Genomic DNA, 21,357 nt, shown 5'->3' with positions numbered 1-21,357 from the left:
ACCTCCCACGTAGATCAAATTTGTGCAGCCTCTTTCTAATGGTAGACTCGTGCACTTTGACATAAACAGTGGCAAGAGCTACCTGTAGGTCCCGTGATGACATTCTGGGGTTCTTAGAGACTTCTTTCAGCATCTTGCGGTCTGCTCTCGAGCTGAACAAGTTGGCAGTTGTTTGGAAGCTTCTCCACTTGTAGATGATCTTCCGGACAGTCGAATGATTGATTTCAAATTGTTTGGAGATCTTTTTAAATCCCTTCCCAGACTCGTAGGCATCTATAACCTTCTTTCTGAAGGCCTCAGAGAGCTCTTTTGATCGAGGCATGGTGACGCCACATACTTCAACAACAAGGGGATTTGCTCTTTTTTAAACGACACACACTATTTCAATGAAACTTGACCACAACATTCATCACCTGTGATGCATTAACGTCATAAACATCAACGCACACTCGCACAGTTTTGATTGAACTTGACCACAACCTTCATCACCAGTGATGTACCAATGTTTGTTCAAGGCATTAGAAAAAGAGGTCCGAGGAGGTATTTGGAGGATAATCGGGTTGTCAGTCCATGCAATGGCTGAAGGGATCCAGGTCAATGGTGAAGGTATGTTAAATGAGGAAAATATGAACAGATTACATTTTGGCGTCACCAAGTCAAAGGTCATGTTTGGTGAAAATCCTATTACAACGATAACTTGTGAACCAGTGATAGGATTTTGACCAAAGTTGGTGCAAATATGTATTCTGATAAAGATTAACACCGATTTGATTTTTGGGTCAATAGGTCGAAGTCCATAATAAGATTATAACTTGAAAACGGCTGAAGGGATCCACATCAAACTTGGGACAGGTATGTTTCATGATGTAACGATGAACAGATTAGATTTTGGGCTCAAGAGGTCAGAGGTAACGTTAAGTAAAAATTGTTACCAGGCCAACTTGTGAAGCAGTGATGGGAATTTGAACAAACTTGGTATAAGTATGTATCAATGTATCATGCAAAGATGAACCGATTGGATTAACCAATTGGTCAAAGGTCATGTCAGGTAAAAATGTGACAACTTTACTTGGTAAATATTTACCTTTACTTGGTAAATCAAACTTGGTAAATGTATAACGATGTAAGCATCAACAGATTTTGGGGTCAGAGGTCATGTTAAGTAAAAAATGACTTAGTTACCACGATAATGGCTGAAGGGATCAAAGTTAAATCAATCTCGTGTACATGCTGGATTACCTTCTGAACACACTCCAATCTGTCTCTACCTGATCCACATTGAGGAACCTGATGTCATGTGATCTTTCCTTACACAGAGCTGGCTCTATCATCAAGAGAAATGCACAATGAATGGTTCAATGTAACAATTTTATTTCATTATGATGATGCATACCTTTTAATCAAATAATTAGGGATTAATCCAACAAAATTCCATTATTATCAACAAACAATGCACTCCATGGAAGAACAGTTCATCTGTCATCATGTCTTCAGGTCACCAACATAGAGGTGAAATTAGTCTCGAAACATAAATTGAGGTCTTCATCGAAAAAGTTTCAATTATAATCAATCAAATTATTTCATGTCTCAACAGAATGAGCGATCTCTGGAGGACTGGACCCAGTGTGTGCGTGCGTGATGGAACTTGGTGAAGCGATTGAAGTACCAGGAGAGAACAATTTGATAAAACCAGAGTGTCGTTTTCCATACTTCAGAGGATAATCAAAGCTTAGCTCAAACAAATCAAATGTTTAACATCATTGAGGAAGCCACAGATAGTCATACAATTCAAAAATGTATTTTTCAAAATTACTTTCAACAAAATTTCAATTTGGCCGATTACAAACATCAAGGCGAATATGAAAGGCCCAAATCACCACTCCTTCACCTGTTTCTCAAAAACAAACTGTCCATGTGGACTGCTTGCACCAGGAGGGATCTGGGCAAGATACAGTGGGGTAACAGCACCTTCTTCAGGTGAGAGTGTAGCTTTAGGACCAGCCATGTCTGTACGCACCCAGCCTGAGGTACCAAAGGGGTCACAGAGATCATTGAAGACCTTTTAGTTCAAATAAGCAATCCGATAGAATTATAAACACAAGTTAATACAGTCGGACCGCCGACATTCGTGGAGGATATGTCCCTGTTAAATGCCGCGAATGACAAATCTGTGAATATGGGGGCATCTTGCGATAATTCACCAAATGTCTGTCCGTCTGTCTGTCTGTCTGTCTGTCTGTCTGTCCGTTCGAAGGTACCGCAAAAATTGGTGAACCGATCGTAACGATATTTTGGGTGGGTAATCCTGGGATCTCCAGGAGTAAAATAGGCTATTTAGTTTTTCCAATTCCAGCTTTGGTCTCCATCATTCTCAGGTTTGGACTCCCGCATAACATTCGCGTTCGCATAACGTTCATTGCGATGATGTTTTCATTGTGACGATGTTGTTTTCCCGGGTACCGCACAAACGGCTGCACCGATCGCTGCACAGCTGCACCAATCGGACTCAGTGACCTCGGACAAAGACCTTTTATGAGGACACGGGTTGAATCCCTGCTTGAGAGAATTTCAACCCCCTCCCCACCATCACGGCCGTCTCTCCAACTCACAATCCCACGAGATACGTGGAAAGGACGACCCAAAACCAATATAAACATCATTAAACATCATTCATATGTAAACATCGTTAAAAGTAAATAATGACCTCGGCCAAAGTTCAAACGACGTTTAATCTCTACATGAGAGAATTCCACATAGCTATTTGGGCGATGTATATGCTAACAGATCGCTGTCTCAATCGACCTTGCCAAGGCCGTAACACCTATCGGCTCAAAATCCTTTTAACTGTTGATTTGGTAGTTTTTACAATGAAGGAAACATATCGAGAGTGCATACGACATGGTGATTGTGAATGTGACAGCTCTGAGGCGTCTTTCGCTTCGCATCACAGTGACAGCGAGCACCAATATGGTGGCTGTAAGATTAAAATCTGGCTTCAAGCCCCCTCACCACCCAAAGCCTTCAAAAAAAAAAAAGAATGATCGTTTTAAGGCCATTTTCCCCGCTAGAGCAGGGGTTAGCCTTGCGGGCCCCATGAGCTCATGGTTCCCTGTTTGAGGCAATGCTTTTTATGGCCAGATGCCCTTCCTGACGCCAACCCTTGGTCGCCTCTTACGATGCGCAGGGATACGGTGTACCTATTCTAAACCGGGGTACACACCGGGATCATTCATCCCAGCAAGCTGGTACTCAATTTGCCGACCTCAGAAGGATGACAGGCTGAGTCAACCACCCTGGCGCTAATTCAACGATTGACCGGGATTCGAACTCAGGATCCGAGGATCCCAAGCCGGCACCCTAACCGGCCAAAGCCTTCAACCAGACATATTAACATGCTCCTCCCCCTTCATTCTCGTTCTTCAAAGCAAAGCGGTAAAAATTGTTGTATCGCCATTATATATGACGAGCAACGGTACCCGCCCTAAGGGCGGGGCGTCAATTTGGACGCGCGATTTATATAAACATCCGTTAAATATCACGCGCAAGTCATCAAAATCTATAATGGCGCCCATTTTGAAAAAAGATTGAATTCTGCGAAACAGAAGCGGCCGCTACATGTCTTTCTCAGTCGCACGTTTGTGTGTGAAGAGTGCGCGCTGAATCTGTAACCTGGAAGCGGCAGCTACACCTGTTTCTCGGGTCGCTTTGCGCATGCTGCAGTGTTACTTCGGAGCTACACGTTTATATCGGAAGAGTTCGTCACACCGTCATGTCAAACACTACCGTGAACACAAACATCATCACAACATCGTCACAATGCAAACATTGTCACTTAAACGATTTATATTTCATGACGCTTATTCTTACGCTCCTTAAACGTTCATTAAACATTCAACGTTCATTAAAGGATTACGAAAATAAAAACGAAAATCTGTTTAGATTTTGATGATTTGCGTGTGATATTTAACGGATGTTTATATAAATCGCGCCTCCAAATTGAAGCCCCGCCCTTAGGGTGGTTCCTGGCTTTTCCCTGGATAGGGAAATTTTTTCAAGTTTAACATGTTTGACTGCGAAGGCACATTGTTAGTTTCATGAGAAATGCTAACAATTTTTTTTTTTTTTTAAGAAGCGGGGACACCCCGAGGCTCACCTGATGGAAGCAGGGATTATGATTTCAAGTCAATTCACTGGAAGGAGTGGTTGACATACAAAATATGTAGCACACCAAACTCATCCACCTAGTTTTGTCATAACCCGTCCACAACTTTGACACCATGATACATATCGTTTTTGGCCCTATCACTCAATGGTAAAGAATCACTTCAATATCTTTAAAATTCTCGTATCCGGATCTTCACCAAAATCAAATTGATTCATCCTCATCACACACCCAACCTGTCCACCAAGTTTTGTCTGAATCTGTCCACAACTTTGAGACATCCTGGATATATCAGTTTAAGCCCGATCACTCAATAGTGAAGAAGATCATGACATGGGCATTGAGGAAGTTAGGAGTGGAGGAATGGTTGATCAGAGTAGTGATGGCAATGTACGAGAGAGCAAGCACAGCTGAAAGGACGAAGGACGGGAACAGTGGTGAGTTTGAGGTGAAGTTGGGAGTGCATCAGGGGTCGGTACTAAGTCCACTACTATTTGTAGCTGTGATGGAGGTGCTGGCTCGGAATGTAAAGGAGGGTTTACCGAGGGAGTTGTTGTATGCAGATTGGTGTTGATTGGGGAGAGTATGGATGGAATGAAGGAGAAGATGAACAAGTGGAAGGAATGTTTGGAGACAAAACGTCTGAGTTGAATATCGGAAAAACGAAGGTGATAGCAAGTGGTAAAGCATGTGGTGAGGTGGAAAGAACTGGGAAGTGGCCGTGTGCTGTGTGCAGAAAGGGTGTCGGAGTTAACTCCATTCAATGTACAATGTGCGCTGAGTGGGTTCATCAAAAATGTAGTGGTCTGAGAGGGTCATTAACCAGTGTGGCAACGACATTCAAGTGTAAGGTGTGCACAGAGGGAGCTGCAGATGGAGGAAATGTTGAATTGGATCTCGGAGACGAAGTGAAGCTGGAAGGTGTGAAAACATTTTGCTACCTAGGAGACATGCTGAATGGAGAAGGTGGATCAGACGCGGCAACGGTTGCCAGAGTGAGATGTGCACGGAAGAAGTTTCGGGAACTGAGTGGCGTGCTGACGAGGAGGGGAGTGTCGTTGAAGCTGAACGGAAAGGTGTATGCTGCATGTGTGAGAAGTGTTATGATATATGGGAGCAAGACATGGGTAATGAAGGCTGGAAAGGGTGGAAATGCGAATGGTTCTGTGGATGTGTGGAGTATCGTTGAGTGAGAGGAAGACAAATGATGAATTGCGAAGAATGATGGGAATAGAGCCTGTGATTGATGCTGTGAAGAGGAACAGGTTGAGATGGTTTAGTCATGTGTTGAGGAAGGATGAAAGTGACTGGTTGAGAAGAATGAAGGAAATGAATGTAGAAGGAAGTAGAGGATGGGGAAGACCGAGAAAGATTTGCCTAAAGGTGGTGGAAGAAGAAATGCGGACAAGGGGGTTAAGAAAGGGAGATTTAGAAAATATGGCAAAATGGAGAAGATTGTAATGGGGCCCGCAAGGCTAACCTTCGCTCTAGCAGGGAAAATGGCCTTAAAATGCTTGTTGTTGTACTCAACAGTGAAGAAACTTTAAAAAAAATTCTCAGATCCGTATTCAGATCTTCACCAAAATATAATTATTTCGTCTTTGTCACACACCCAACCTGTCCACAAAATTTCGTCCTAATCCTTCCACAACTTTGAGATATTCTGTTCACAAACAAACAGACAGACATTGGTGAAAACATAACCGCCTTCCACCTTTGGTGGCAGAGGTAACAAAATCATATTGGAACAAACATCTTGTAGTCCTAGGTTTTTGAAGTATAACTTTTGTTTCACTTTCACAAACATTACTGCATTAACACACCTGGACAGCAGCAGTTGACGAGGATGTTATCGTTAGGTCGGGTGTGGCCGATTTCTCGTGCTTGGATGCGTGTCAGGCAGGTCACCCCCACCTTGCTCATGCCATATGCGCTGTTTGGCCAGCCGTTAGCTTTGTGGTTATCTGCCTGGGTTTCATCCACGGGACAAACAGCATTTAGCGGTGAAGTTTAAATGCAAAGCAGCTATTGTCACGGAAGCCTCATGTTGGCTTAATGGTTAAAGTTGCAAGTTTATCCTCTTAAGGTTCTGCGTTGAAGCCCCTGTCATTCCGTTAGACAACACCAGGTGGGTCGACTCAGCCCGACATCCTCCCGAGGCCAACAAAATGAGTACCAGCTTAATGAGAAGAATGAGCCATTTGAGAATCCTGCCTCATGCTGGAAACCCGTCCAGGACTGTACCCACCACCCAAGGAAAAACTGCCTCGGTAGCCCCATGCCCCTTACGGAGCCAAAGGAATGGCTTACTATATTTATTGAGTACCAGCTTCCTGGGATGAATGATCCCGGTGTGTACCCCAATTTAGAATAGGTACACCGTATCCTAGCGCATCATAAGAGGCGACTAAGGGTTGGCGTCAGGAAGGGCATCCGGCCACAAAAACATTGCCTCAAACAGGGAACCATGATTGTCATGGGGCCTGCAAGGCTAACCCCCACTCTAGCGGGGAGAAATGGCCTTAAAACGATCATTCATTCATATTCCAACATCTGGAAGATCAACGTACAAGGAGACCGAAACCGTTGAGTTTGGCTCAATCTGACCACAATCTACTTCCTGGTTTGTTGCTTACATACACAAAACATGAAGCCATTTACAGTGACTGACAGACCATGCATATCAATGATGCGAAATGTGGAAACACAAACACTTCCTGGTCATCTTGAGAATGAATATCCCACTCCTTCCCATGCACACTTCAGTATTTTGTTCGCTTTGTGGTAAAAACAAAAATGACGTATTGACAAGGATGAATCTAGTATGTCACGGAGGTTATCGAACTGAAGGCAGCGGGATTGAGGACTTGGATTCCCACCTAGGCAAACCAACCTGGTCTCAGGTAAACGATAACAAGTCACGAGCAGATGGTGAGAAAAATCAAAATCTTTCATTGATCAAAATCTTCAGGTTTGCCACATTCATCTGCTCACAGGCTTCAAGGGCATTGTCCATCTGTTCCAAGGACAGTGGGACAACCATCACGATGTTACCCTTGTACTCTCAATCCTTACTTTTTGATGAGCCTCATTCTTGTATTCAAAATAATAACTATGAGTGTAACAAATTTCACTGGGATTTCACCATTAGAAATTCCCACTACGGTGAGTGGAGTAAGTTTTGAGCAAATTACTCAATACGATGTTAACGCCAACTCCAAAAGTATTTCTCCACAACTTGAGAACTGCACCAGCGATGATCATATGTTTGGTATCGCATTAAAGTGAGTTTTCTGTGTATTTAGCATGTGGAGAAATCTCAAAGGAGTTTCAAACTTCATATTTTTAACTTCTCCATTCAATGTGAGCAATTGTGTCCAGAACATACCTGTACTGCTTTACAAAGGATGACAGTACCTTTCTGGCATTTTCATCTTTAATGAATACATACCTTTGCATCCTTTATGAACTTCTCCATCAATGTCGCAAGCTCTTCTCGGCTGAGCTCGGGGTCACGGAAACGCTTGGCAAGCTCACGAGAGCACCCACTGAGAGCACGCAGAGCCGACGTGCTGGACACGGTTACAACTCGTGCAGACGGACGCAGCAGTGACATGAATTCATCGCTCGAGCGCAGCGTTGCAAAGAAGTTGGTTCGCAATGTGACCTCGGCTTGCTCACTGAAAGGTGTGGTGTCTGCAACTGCAGGATTCATAAAAATGACGAGTCATATTATTCAATATTCAGCATGGCAAGCCATTACTCATCATCTGAATCATCACAAGGAAGCATGCCATTACTACTGTGCTGTAAACCATATAATTGTACTGTTTAAGTATTACAGAATTTGCTATTCACCAAAGTCAAAGTAGAATGGAGGCAAACAAAGAAGCAACTGAGGACCAACTTGTTTGGAAGAAACTTCCGCAACATGCTTCCGAGGATCATAAGAGGTCCAAGCAGACATTCACTTCATGACAAAAAGGCACCATTATGTGTTGATATAATAATATTTGTATAAAAATGATATAAAAATAAATTAAAAAAATATTAAAATATTTGTAAACGATGACATCAGTCATGTGACATGGTGGCCATCTTGGATTTAAGGAAAAAATTGAAAATTTATATCTTCACAACCGCTTAACCGATCCAAACTCAAATTTACAGATTTTATCGACTACCCATGAGGAAAATGTATTGAAAATGAATACGTCAGTCACGTGGTATGGTGGCCATTTTGCCTGAAAGCCTGTCATCACTGCTCACAGTTCTAGTTATGTACCTGTTATTGCTTCCTTGTACAGGATAGCCAAGACGTAGTGTCTTCAGAAGATATTCACACTTTGTTGTGTTGCAGCCTGAATTTAAAATGGCTTGCATTGAGATTTGTTTTGTCACTAATCTACACATAATACCCCGCTGTCTTGACATGATATGGCGCTGTCTTGACACCAAACTGCTTATATTATGGTCTATGGAGACCTTAATGTTCATCACGAAGAATAGTTTGTTTACTCACAGCACTGAGGCTCCTGGTGTCAGTGCATTTAACTTTGCGATGTCACATGACCTTACTCAGATCATCTCAGCTCTGACTGAAATTCCTGATAGAGTTATTGATAACAAGTAACTTCTTGATCTGTTTTTGTGTTCAAATCCTGGAGATTGTACTGCAAAAATTCTACCCCCATACCCTCCTCTAGGAAATTCTGATCACGTCAACGTCGAAGTTCGGGTTTCTTATTCTTCACCATCAACTGTTGTTCACCCTGTCCATGGAACTGTCTTCTAATATAGCAAGGCTGACTGGAATGCCGTGCATTCTTTTCTTGCCGATGCTCACGGGAACTCAATCCTTTGTCACAACCCATCTGAAGCTGCCAAGGAAATTACTGAGTGGATCTGTATTGGTATGGACCTCTTTATCCCTTCTCGGACCTAAGTGACACCCCTCAGCCACAGTCCACTCCGGCTTGTTCTGCTGATATCGCCCATCGCAATCACCTTTATCAACAGTATCATCTTGTTGGGTCGAGTGAGGCGCATCATTTGTTTCAACTGGTGAGCAACCACTGTAAACGAGTATTAGAGAATGCTAAGAGACAGTATGCATAATCTGTTTGTGATTCTCTTCAATAAACGGCTCTGGAGATTTTTGGAGAATTACAAACAGCATTCTCAACCGTAATCCATCATCGATTCCTGTCCTCTTCAATGGCCCTGAAGTGTTTACCTCTCCTATTTATAAAGTCAACCTCTTTGCTGAGCATTTTGCTGCAAACTCCACGCTTGAAGACCACGGACATCCATTGCCTGTTTGTCCTTCCTGTCTTCACAGCAGCCGTTCCACTGTCACATCCAGGAAAGTTGCGAAGATTATTCAAAGGCTTCACATTTCAAAATCTACTGGACCAGAAAGAATCCCTGCAATTCCCCTTCTTTAAAGGCTCCGGTGAGAAATCAGATCCATATAACTATCGGCCCGTTAGCCTTCTACCCATTTATCAGCAAAGTGTTTGAATCCTTGATAAAACAACAACTCATGACTCATCTGGAAACCCACAATCTCCGAACTGATGTCCAGTATGGCTTTCGACATTCAAGGTCTTCTAATGATGTTCTATACCTAATAACGAAACATGTGCATAGGGCTTTGGATCATTGCAGAGAAGCCAGTGTTGTTGCTCTCAACATCTCAAAGGCTTTTGACGAAGTGTGGCACAAGGGCCTCATCCATAAGCTAAAATAATATGGCAGTTCTGGAAAATTGCTTGATACAATCTCTGACGTCCTTGCAAATCATAAAATTTCTGCGGTACATGAGGGACAGTCATCTGCTGTACATAAATACTGGTGTGCCTCAGGGGTCTGTGTTCAGTCCAATATTGTTCTTGTTATATATCAATGATCTGCCCGATTGTATTCTCTCAAGCATTTATGCAGATGACTCACTGTATACTACCTACCCAGGAACCGAGTCTCCTACCCATGACCATGCCAGTACCACTCTCAATCAGGACCTAGAGAGCGATAAACTGGGGAAAAGACTGGCTTGTTACTTTCAACCAAAAATACTACCTTGTTGTCTGTGTCTAGTTCAAGATCACCTTGTTTTCCAACCCCGTCTATGGATTCTTCACCTTTGCAGGAACTCCCCTGTTATCAGTCTGCATGGATTGGATATCAGCTCAAACCCAAGCTGGAAAAAGGACATCTCTGGTATAGCTAAAAGAGCGTCCCAGCATCTTGGCTGCTTATTTTGTGCTTGGCGATACCTTTCTCAAGCTGCTATGCTCCAACTATACAAGGCCACGATACATCCGGTCATGGAGTATCATTGCCATATTTGGGCTGGTGCTCTGGCCTGTCACCTATCTCTTCTTGACAGAATCCAGCACCGTGCTGTCATTCTGGTGGAACAGGAGTTGGCATCATCCCTGGAGACTCTCTCAGATCGCACTGTGTTGTTTCCTCGAGCCTTTTCTACAGATATTACCACAGTTTGTGCTCCGAGGGTTTATGACAGGTTGTTTCACCTGAGCATACTTTCAGTCGCTCTGCACATTTGGTGGTTTCTCCCATCCATACACTATATCTGTCCCAAGAAATAAGACTACGAGGTATTATTCAGTTTAAAAAAAAAAAACTTAATTGAATCCATTTTAAATTCAGGATGCAACAACGAAAAGTGAAAAAGGTCAAAGGGAGGCGATTATTTTGTACGCACACTCACCTCTTAAGCTGTCTAGCCTGGGTTTAATCCCCAAACCAGCTATAAACTGTCATCCCGGTGTTTCATCGGCAAGGCGATTCAATGTTTGTGAAGTCCCTCGAATGGAAGTTAAACGGGCATCCCGTCTGCTAGCATTGGTTGGTGGATGGTAAAGATCCCATGGTGTCCTCAGCTAATTATGCTACCTGCAGCCCTGTGATGCATACAAAAAAGAATTGCCTCCGTGTTTCATTCCCTAAAGCCATTTGCATTATTCACTAGATCAATGCGACTGAGTCGCCAATACGCCTCCGCGTAGTCCCTGCCCGTGACAACGGGTAGATGCCCTCGTTGACTATCCGATAAACAAACAAGCTCGATTTAAATCCCTTCAGCTTTTCTCAAGTGTCACATTTTCCCCAGACAAGACATCGATCGGTGAAGCAGTTTCAGAGAAGGGTTTTTTTTTTTAGTTATTTTTTTTTTAATATCGGCCTTCAAGCTTATATGCTGCCAAACCACGAGACATATAACATCAAAAAATGTACACTATGCATATGTATGGATAGGCGATCTTGTTTGTAAAGTTTCGTGTTGATCGGATAAGTTCATTTTTCTATCCAATATGGCTGCCACACCATGTGACCAATGACGTTTTCATTTTCAATTTTTAATCGCCATTCCAAGTCGATTACATACATAAAGTTTCAAGTCAATCACTTTGGTGGTTTGGGAGAAGATGCTTTTTTGAGGTTTCAGGTTAAATCCAATATGGCTGCCAAACAATGCGACCTATGATGCCATAAAATTAATATCTCCTTAGAAATGGATCATAAATCATGTGCATGCAATTTTTGATTTTTCTGATAAGGCATTGATTAAAACATTTATGCCAAGTATACCACTTCACCGACAATGTCATCATTATAATGCCTTTGTTCCCCATTTGGAGCACTTGACAATGTGCCAAATTTCAAATTTTTCCATTCAGCAGTTTGAGAATTTTTTAAAAATTATTTGCGTTTAATCTAAGATGGCTGCCATACTACGTGACCTATGATGTCACAATAATCATAAAAACCTTCTGCATGGGTGTTCCTCCCGTTACGGATTCGTCACTTCCATTGTGGTGGTTTTCATCCACTGTAAACATTTTTGATTCCATGTACTATTATTGTTGTCAAAAGGTTTATTGTTTATGAACTGTTTTCAAAAGGTGAAAAAGTTAGTTTTAAATGAAACCGGAACCGGACGACGAAGAAGAGGAGGAGAAAAAGAAGGCGGAGCGAGTGGAGTCGGACAAGAAACATAGTCGCTTCGAGGTCTAGAGCGAACGTTGGCGAGCAAGAGTCACGAGTGAACTTTGGGTTTCCCAGGAAAGGGATTCCTGCGACAGAGTGGTTATCGCTGTGACAGATTAACCTGTGTGTCAGGTTTTGCGATCGATTCAGGAAAGAATTATCGTCGGGCTGTCACGTCTCGAGTACAGCCGTCGGCCATTTTGACTCTCGCGCTTTGTGCGTCGAGCAAGGTTTCTTTGCTTTGCTTCAGCCTTTGCGCGTCGCGCAAGGTTTTTATTTGCTTCACGTCAGCCATTTTCACCGCTTTCAGACATATCTGGTGTGTGTGTGTGTGTGTGCAACGCGGATTTTCCTGAAGGTAAATCTGAGGTTTGCCGACTGCGAGCTGTGGAACGTCCATACCCGGTGTGATTTCCCAGTCGCCTGGAGGGCGCCTTTGGATTTCCCAGTCGCCCAGAGGGCGCCTTTGCACAGCTTTGGCAGCCGGACTGTAACTGCCAACCCAACGGGATTCTGGTCTCGATTGGACATTGATCTGTCGATCGCTGGAGCGGATCGACTTTGGCTTGAAGCCGGGGAATAGAGACATTGGGAATCTTCTTCTTTTCGCTCACTTGGAGCACAGCGAGTTATATTGTACGAACCTGATGGTACCATCATCGGAATGATATACTATTTGTTGTACAATTGATTACTATTGTTTTTGTACTGTTATTCTTGTGTGATCTTAATACAATACTTGTTGGTTTGTAACAATTGGTGTGGTTTCACCATTGATCTTTGACATACAGAATAACACATTTTTCTGCCGTGACTCCTCTCGGGGCTCGGAGGTACACCGTGACCAGGGGGTCGGGGAGGAGCACGTAACACTCCTACCTTAAAAGTGTCATCTCAATCAGAGATGTGGTTGCTGAGAAAAACGAGGTGTATCCCATACGGAAGGACAGAACGACATACGTACGGACAACCCAAAAACAAAACGTCTCTGGCTACCTTCGGGGGCAGAGGCATAAATATACCTGGTCTTGTGAGCGAGTTCTGGTTGTCGTCATTCTCCTGGGGTGATCTAGAAAGGCCTATTGAGGGATAGTTGCCCATGGTTCTCAACACTCAGATGGAGCACGTCAGGCTCGCTTGGACTAATTTGCATAAAACAAGCGACGCCTAATCGGTGTGACGCTTGGTCATTTGGGATTTCCAATCCGTACGGTATTGAGACACTAGGCGAGTGATCCAGCGGGGAAGGTCCCGAAACGGTTGACCATGATGGTCGCATTGAAGCGACTCACCGGATTCAAACCAGGCAAATGGGACAACAATATATATTTATCCATTCGTAATGTTTCCTGCAAATGTCTCCCAGTTTCTCTTCAATCCAAAACAAGGTACATTTCCTATTCCCATGAAGCTAAAAATCATCACTCAGCATCCATTCAACTGGCCAGGCCTTCAATGACTCTTAGGCGAACACTTAAGTGTTCGACAGCAATCGTTAAGACTCACCCTTGTATGCAATGCCAGCATTATTGATGAGGACGTCGAGACCACCATATTCATCTGACAAATGCTTTGCTAGGCACTTCACACTGGAGTCATCCGTAATGTCCAGCTGGTGAAACTTGATCTTGGTAGCGGGTCCTGCAAGGCTGGCCACTTTATCCACGGCCTCATGGCCCAGCTGTTCATTGCGTGCGGTCAAGATCACAACCCCATCAAAGGTTTTTGCGAGACCTTGCACAATTGCAAACCCAATGCCTTTGTTTGCTCCAGTCACAACTGCCACACGCTGAGCTGCCATGGCTGTAAAAACGAACGTAAACACAAATTACAAGAGGTTTTCATTTCTAGTTGAGCTGAGAACGTGGAACACGACCTCAATAATTTGATCCTTTCTGTATATCCACATTAATGGTATTTCAAAGCCTCCACTAACGATATCTAGTGAATCTGCACAGGTAACTGCATTTAACACATTGAAATCTATTATCCATTCTTACACAGAAACGTAACGTTTAGTCAGGTCAGTCTTTTGGGACTGCCACGGGTAACATTTAACTCGGTGTTACCTGTCGCATGGTGGGGTTGTCGGCGACTGAACCGACACCCTCACTGGCTTTGCCAGAGGGGAGAGTGACTGACACCTTGCAAGGCCCAAAAACAACACCTGGCAAAAGGCGGATGAGATCCCCTAGGGAGCCAATGGCCATCCAGTAAGGAGATGGTGTGTCCTAAAAAACACCCATCTGATTTGGACCGGTTCAAGTCATACCAAAGACTTTAAAAATGGTACATGCTGCTTCCTTGCTTGAAAAGCATAGAGCACAGACAATCCCCATGGGTTGGCATCCATGCGGAGGAGGAAATTCCTCTTGAAGAAATGCCCCTGCTGAGTACGGTGAGAAAAGCGGCGCCATTGTTATGACGTCGCTGGTACCCAGAGTATCCCGGGAAGTGATGGTAGTGGCAGCACTTCCCCCAGGCTCAGTGAGAGTGAGAGTGAGAGGGAGAGTGAGAGGAGGGAGAGGGAGAGAGAGAGAGCTCTATTACGAGCCTTCGCCCAAGTATTAATTGAAAAATAAAAAATAAACTTTGCAACCCAAAAAAATGTGAATCTAAATTTCGGGGTAGAGGTTAGAAATATGGCCAAATTGGCCATGTTTTGATCAATTCTCAATTGATCCTCAATATTAAGGTATCAGGAGATTTGTATTGAAAATAACTTTCAACAGATATCAAACACAAACACAAAACCCTGGTGTTGGGCTAGCGGCTAGGGTGCCGGCTTAGGATCCTAGGATCCTGGGTTCGAATCTCGGTCGATCGCCGAATTAATGCCAGGGGGGTTGACTCAGCCTGTCATCCTTCCGAGGTCGGCTAATTTGAGTACCAGTTCACTGGTAATTCCCTGTTTGTCGTTGAAGGCGGCAAAAAGGGTTGGCGTCAGAAAGGGCATCTGGCCGTAAAACATTGCTTCAAAAAGGGGACCAAAAAACAACAACTACCACGGTCCCCGAAAAGGCCAACCCCCGCTTTGCGGGGAAAAATGGCCTCAAAACGGTGGTTTTTTTCAACAGATATCAAACACACCGAAGCATCGGAACATTCCACGTCATCTCTTCCACCGAAGCTGGACGAAGGATATGTTTTCACCTCGGTCTGTCTGTCTGTCTGTGAGCAGGTTAACTCAAAAACGCTATCAGCAGATTCGGACAAAACTTGGTGGTGAAACAACCTGTGTTGGATGTGTGACAAGGATGAATCGATTTGATTTTGATGAAGACCCGAATACAAGAATCCTCACTGTAATTCACAGAGCGGTGTGTGTGTGTCGCACTACTCCACCTACAGTTGTTCTGGGCCGATTACATCCAGACTTGCTACATAGGATCAGCATAACTTTTAAAGTTAGGTGCAGTATTCCTGTCCCCATGCAGTCAAGTGTTTTGAATTCTAAGCAGTGGGCATGTTTTTCCTTCATGTATGTAACCCGGGTTATTATTCCGTCCCCCGCGCAGCGATGTGTGTAGGTGTGTGTCCGGCCATAACTTTAACCATTTGAGCTTTTGTCATCAAATTTTCAACAAAGCTTCATGAGAATATGGAGACAAATAATTTTGTCAAAAGGTCAAAAGTCAGCATCACCAAAAAATCATCAATTTTCATCCAATTGACCTGAAATCGTAATTTACCATTTGAGCTTTGCAATCAAATTTTCACCTAAAATCATCAATTTTCATGCAATTTTTCTTAAGTTTTAAGAATTTACATATTGCCTCACCATATTGGTTGACGAATCAAAAGCTAGAAACAGATTGTTTCTTTTAGATGAAAATGTCATAGGTCAAGGCTGCATAAAATCACAAATTTTCATCCTATTGACCTGAAATTTTAAGAATTTGCATATTGGGTCACTGAATGGGTTCAACAATCAAAAGCTAGAAGCTGATTGTTTTTTGTTTTTTTAAGCATTAGCTCAAAGGTCAAGGCTGCATCAATCAATTTTTTGAACTGTCATGTTCAGCATACAGAGGAAGAAGAAGACGTAAATATGAAGCGGATGCAGATGGGCTTTGCATTTTAAAATGCTTTTTCATTTAAAAAATTTATTATTATTATTCGGGAGCGATTGAGGCAGCTTTCAATCACCTGTACAATGCCCAGATAAAGGTATGTGTCAGCAGAACATGTTGCATGCTTTCACTTCCTTGGAACAAGATCGCTCCCCTTTGGGCGGATACTCTCAATTTTACACTATGTGATTTTCACCATTGAGAGATGGGGGCCAAAAACAATATCTATCACGATATATCAAAAAGTGTGCATGGATTTTGACAAATCTTGGTGGATGAGTTGGTCAGGTGAGAAGAACAAATCGATTCGATTTTGTTCAGGTCCAGAGCGAGATCAATTCTCAGTGGAATATCAAACGTAAACTGATCAGCTTCGTAGAGGTATGCTCTTACACCTCTACAGAGCTCTGCAGTTCTACAGTAGTTTGGCCAATGTTCTTGGTAACGTTGTAAACCAAAATGTCTGCCAAAGTTCAGGGGCAGGAATTAGAAATGTCATCATAATCGAGATAAATTCTCAATGAATCATGCAAATTAAGATTTCAGTAAATTTGTATTGATATCTCAAACAATGTCCAGTATTACAGTAGGAAGATTAGAACGGCACTCAGTGGAGAGCATACGTCCGCCTGGTTGGCCATATCACTCAATGGTGAAGAATCACTTTTAAAATTATCCGAGCTGGATCCAGATCCGTATCTTCACCAAAATCGAATCGATTCTTCCTCGTCACACACCCAACCGGTCCACCAACTTTCGTCCAAATCCATCCATAACTTTTTGAGATATCCTGCTATGTATTGTTTTTGGCCCTGTCTCTCAATAGTGAAGAATCACAAAAAAATTATAGTATCCGGAACCGAATCCGGATCTTCACCAAAATCGAATCGTTTTGTCCTTGTCACATACGCTACATCTCTCACAAATTTCGTCCGAATCCGTCCACAACTTTTTGAGATATTTTGTTCACAAACGGACAGACAAACAGGGGTGAATACATAACCTCCATCCATCTTTGGTGGCGGAGTTGATGATCATAATTGTGCTCACATAGATAAGGTCTTGTGACTGCTCCCAAAAAATAATGAGTTGAGGAAGGTTTGTTGGTCCGTAATAAGTCTCCGACATTTTCTGTCGAGCATCAACGAAACTGTAACCAGGCCGTTTGTTTTCATTTAAAGTGAAATAATCTAATCGGGATGGACAAGTTCATTTTCTGTAAGGAACCTCGATCCAACTCACAGCCAACCAACCACCATATTCATTGCTTAAAAGGATGTGAAGGGATCGCCAAGGCTATTGAGTGCAGAACGGTATTAGTAGGCCTACCGTGTACCTGAAATCGATTTGAGAACAGAATGACCGATAAATCATTGACTTTCAACCTCCTCGTAGGGTCCATGATGTGGTCTCGGTCTCCTCGTTGTCATTGGGTCCATGATGAGACCCCCGTGGTCTCGTCAAGCCGGGTTCACACAGTCCATGGTTCCATTCCTGGCTTTAAAAACTCGGATCCCATTCCTTCCCTTCGAGAGTTTATCTGTTACTTAATAATAATTTTTTTTTTTAAAGAAGAAAAAAAAAGAAAACTTGATTAAAGCAATTGTGCAATCCCAGTCTTGGCTCCTTTCACCGATTGGTGTGTTTTTTCCTCTCGGATAAACGCTGTGCCATATTGGTGCCCCCGGGATCATGCCCGATAAACGCTGTGCCATATTTGTGCCCCCGGGATCATGGCCGATAACGCTGTGCCATATTTGTGCCCCCGGGATCATGCCCGATAAACGCTGTGCCATATTTGTGCCCCCGGGATCATGGCCGATAAACGCTGTGCCATATTTGTGCCCTCTGGATCATGGCCGATAAACGCTGTGCCATATGTGTGCCCCCGGGATCATGGCCGCTAAACGCTGTGCCATATTGGTGCCTCCGGGATCATGCCCGATAAACGCTGTGCCATATTGGTGCCTCCGGGATCATGGCCGATAAACGCTGTGCCATATTTGTGCCCCCGGGATCATGCCCGATAAACGCTGTGCCATATTTGTGCCCCCGGGATCATGCCCGATAAACGCTGTGCCATATTTGTGCCCCCGGGATCATGCCCGATAAACGCTGTGCCATATTTGTGTCCCCGGGATCATGGCCGATAAACGCTGTGCCATATGTGTGCCCCCGGGATCATGGCCGATAAACGCTGTGCCATATTCGTGCCCCTGGGATCATGGCCGCTAAACGCTGTGCCATATTTGTGCCCCCGGGATCATGGCCGATAAACGCTGTGCCATATTTGTGCCCCCGGGATCATGGCCGATAAACGCTGTGCCATATTCGTGCCCCCAGGATCATGGCCGATAAACGCTGTGCCATATTCGTGCCCCCGGGATCATGGCCAATAAACGCTGTGCCATATTTGTGCCCCCGGGATCAAGGCCGATAAACGCTGTGCCATATTTGTGCCCCCGGGATCAAGGCCGATAAACGCTGTGCCATATTCGTGCCCCCTGGATCATGGCCGATAAACGCTGTGCCATATTTGTGCCCCCGGGATCATAGTCGATAAACGCGGTGCCATATTCGTGCCCCCGGGATCATGGCCGATAAACGCTGTGCCATATTCGTGCCCCCTGGATCATGGCCGATAAACGCTGTGCCATATTTGTGCCCCCGGGATCATAGTCGATAAACGCGGTGCCATATTCGTGCCCCCGGGATCATGGCCGATAAACGCTGTGCCATATTCGTGCCCCCTGGATCATGGCCGATAAACGCTGTGCCATATTTGTGCCCCCGGGATCATGGCCGATAAACGCTGTGCCATATTTGTGCCCCCGGGATCATAGCCGATAAACGCTGTGCCATATTCGTGCCCCCGGGATCAAGGCCGATAAACGCTGTGCCATATTTGTGCCCCCGAGATCATGGCCGATAAACGCTGTGCCATATGTGTGCCCCCGGGATCATGCCCGATAAACGCTGTGCCATATTTGTGTCCCCGGGATCATGGCCGATAAACGCTGTGCCATATGTGTGCCCCCGGGATCATGGCCGATAAACAACGCTGTGCACGCCACCGGGATTTCACATGAAAAACACCTTTATAGTTTATATCAAAAACAATTTCCATCTCCTACAAATCTCCTCATGATAAAATACAAATCTGAGTCAATTAAATAGGCCGATACTAAATAATAACGCACTCAAGTTAAAAAACAAGAAAAACCATTCCTTTCTTACCTTCCTCCCTCTTCACCAACCGACTGACTTCGTCCAAAATGTACTTGCGCTTGTCGTGCTAATAACACCACCATGTATAATGAACACCTCTTCCTCTGCTGCTTCTTCTTCTTCTTCCTTTTAAGGTTTAACGGCGCTTTCAGAGCCGCGAGGCTCTATATACGCCACGCACCCTAACATCCCAAACAAAACAAAACCAGGAGGTTTACACTAGAAAAACTAGAGCCTCACACTGCTAACCCCGTATCTTTGATGAACTTTAAAACTGATCTACAAAACCCAGGATGTTTTAGATCCAGCCAGCAAAAGGCTTCCGGTTCCGGCAGACCTGGACACGTGATCCCCATTCCGCGGACAGAAAGCTGAAGACGAGATCTAGCAATCTAGCATTACTTGTACCGACTGCAAAGCCACAATGAGCCGGCGTCGGCGAAGCCAAAACCTCATGCCACTATTTTACCCATCACCATGGCATCAGTAGGTTAGGTAGTTGGTAGTAGGTAGGTAGGTAGTTGGTAGTAGGTAGGTAGGTAAAAACATGGTCCAGATCTTCGGGAACCTTACACCGATCGCACCACCCTGAGGGATGGCACCCGATCCTGTGAAGATAAAAATTGAGAAAACAATGTCCAATTCTAAGTCGAGATAAGATAGACTGCTCCCTGCGAGGGAGCCGGGGAGACGACCCCAAGGACGCGATCGATCGATGGATGCACCTTGTGACACCACCTCCCCTTAGGGGAGGAGTCCCACTGACTTTGCCATATAACATTAATTTTCTGTTTAATTAAATTAGAGAGGTCTGCCTGGCCTAGTGGAACCGGGGTTTCGAAATCCAGATTGAGGACGCGTTTGGCCGCCTGATTACACACTTCGTTGCCTGCAATGCCCACATGGGCCGGGACCCAACATAGATCGACGACCGTGCCCCTCCAATGGGCCAAACTTACGAGATGAATTACCTCAAGAACGTTCCTACTGCCAGGCTGGAACGACCTAAGCGCTATCAGTGCCGAAAGAGAGTCGGAAAATATGACCGCGCTGAGGGGATAAAAGTCTATAATCCATTCCAGAGCCAAAACAATTGCATAAAGTTCTGCCGAAAATACCGACAGGTGGTCTGAAAGCCTGAAAGCCTTGGTCACCTTCACATCAGGGATGCAGAAGGCAGCCGCAGTGCGGCCAAGACCCGGATCTTTGGAGCCATCTGTATAAGCATGGAGAGATTGACTCCAGAACTTGTGCCATGTTATAATGAACACCTCCAGTGATTAATCCATTTATTTGCTTCCTGAATATATTTTAAAAATACAACTCACCGCACTTTAAAGATCTCCAACGAAAAAGATCGAAACACTCATTGCATTCTCACCTTATATTTTCACCTCACCAGTCGATCGACCAATTGCCAAAAGAGCTCCCGATGACGTCATTTCGTTGCTCACACCGGGAGACAAACAACGCCGTGGAACACAAACATTGCTGATGATGCACATAAGATCTCATTTATTTACGATGCATTGTTGGCTATTATTGATTGAGGTTTAGCCCCATTAAAGGCAGCGTCTCCGTGAGCTATATGTGGGTGGCCCAACTATCGGGGTGCCACCGGCCCGATGGTCCGAACGGTCGCAGGCAGCTCTTGCCCAGGCGGAGGATGCCCAGTCGGCGACTGGCTTTGGAGGCCAGCTTGGAAATGTGGTTTTCCCAGGAAAGATCATGGCAGATATTGAGACCCAAAAGCTTGAGTGACAGAACTTCTTGGAGAGGATTGTTGAGAAAGTGGATGGGAGGGTTGTCCGGACGGTCTTTTCGAAGAGACATCGTAAGAGTGTGAGATTTGTCAGGATTGAAAGACATGTTCCACTT

At 44.3% G+C, this 21,357-nt stretch overlaps 1 protein-coding gene across 3 annotated transcripts; it reads right to left on the bottom strand.

Annotated features, from left to right (window-relative positions):
- Window positions 1–1,349: 1,349 nt before the first annotated feature.
- LOC137436652 (carbonyl reductase [NADPH] 1) lies at window positions 1,350–20,933 on the bottom strand. Of its 3 annotated transcripts, XM_078786614.1 has the most exons (7): window positions 20,861–20,894; window positions 20,751–20,779; window positions 19,489–19,575; window positions 13,685–13,981; window positions 7,614–7,864; window positions 5,986–6,130; window positions 1,350–2,022 (listed from the first exon to the last, which is right to left on the bottom strand). In XM_078786614.1, the coding sequence occupies exons 4-7, from the start codon at window positions 13,977–13,979 to the stop codon at window positions 1,874–1,876; spliced, it is 840 nt and encodes a 279-aa protein (XP_078642740.1). In that variant the 5' UTR covers window positions 13,980–13,981; window positions 19,489–19,575; window positions 20,751–20,779; window positions 20,861–20,894; the 3' UTR covers window positions 1,350–1,873. The 3 variants fall into 3 exon arrangements, with proteins under 3 accessions (XP_078642740.1, XP_078642739.1, XP_067986735.2); XM_078786613.1 differs by lacking the exons at window positions 20,751–20,779; window positions 20,861–20,894 and adding an exon at window positions 19,956–20,215 and having other exon boundaries at window positions 19,489–19,661; XM_068130634.2 differs by lacking the exons at window positions 19,489–19,575; window positions 20,751–20,779 and having other exon boundaries at window positions 20,861–20,933.
- Between the last annotated feature and the right edge of the window lie 424 nt (window positions 20,934–21,357).

This window comes from Myxine glutinosa, chromosome 11 (genome assembly GCF_964187855.1).
Source record: "Myxine glutinosa chromosome 11, kmMyxGlut1.1, whole genome shotgun sequence".
Classification (NCBI taxonomy): Eukaryota; Metazoa; Chordata; class Myxini; order Myxiniformes; family Myxinidae; genus Myxine; species Myxine glutinosa.
This window is presented reverse-complemented; position numbering and strand designations above follow the sequence as displayed.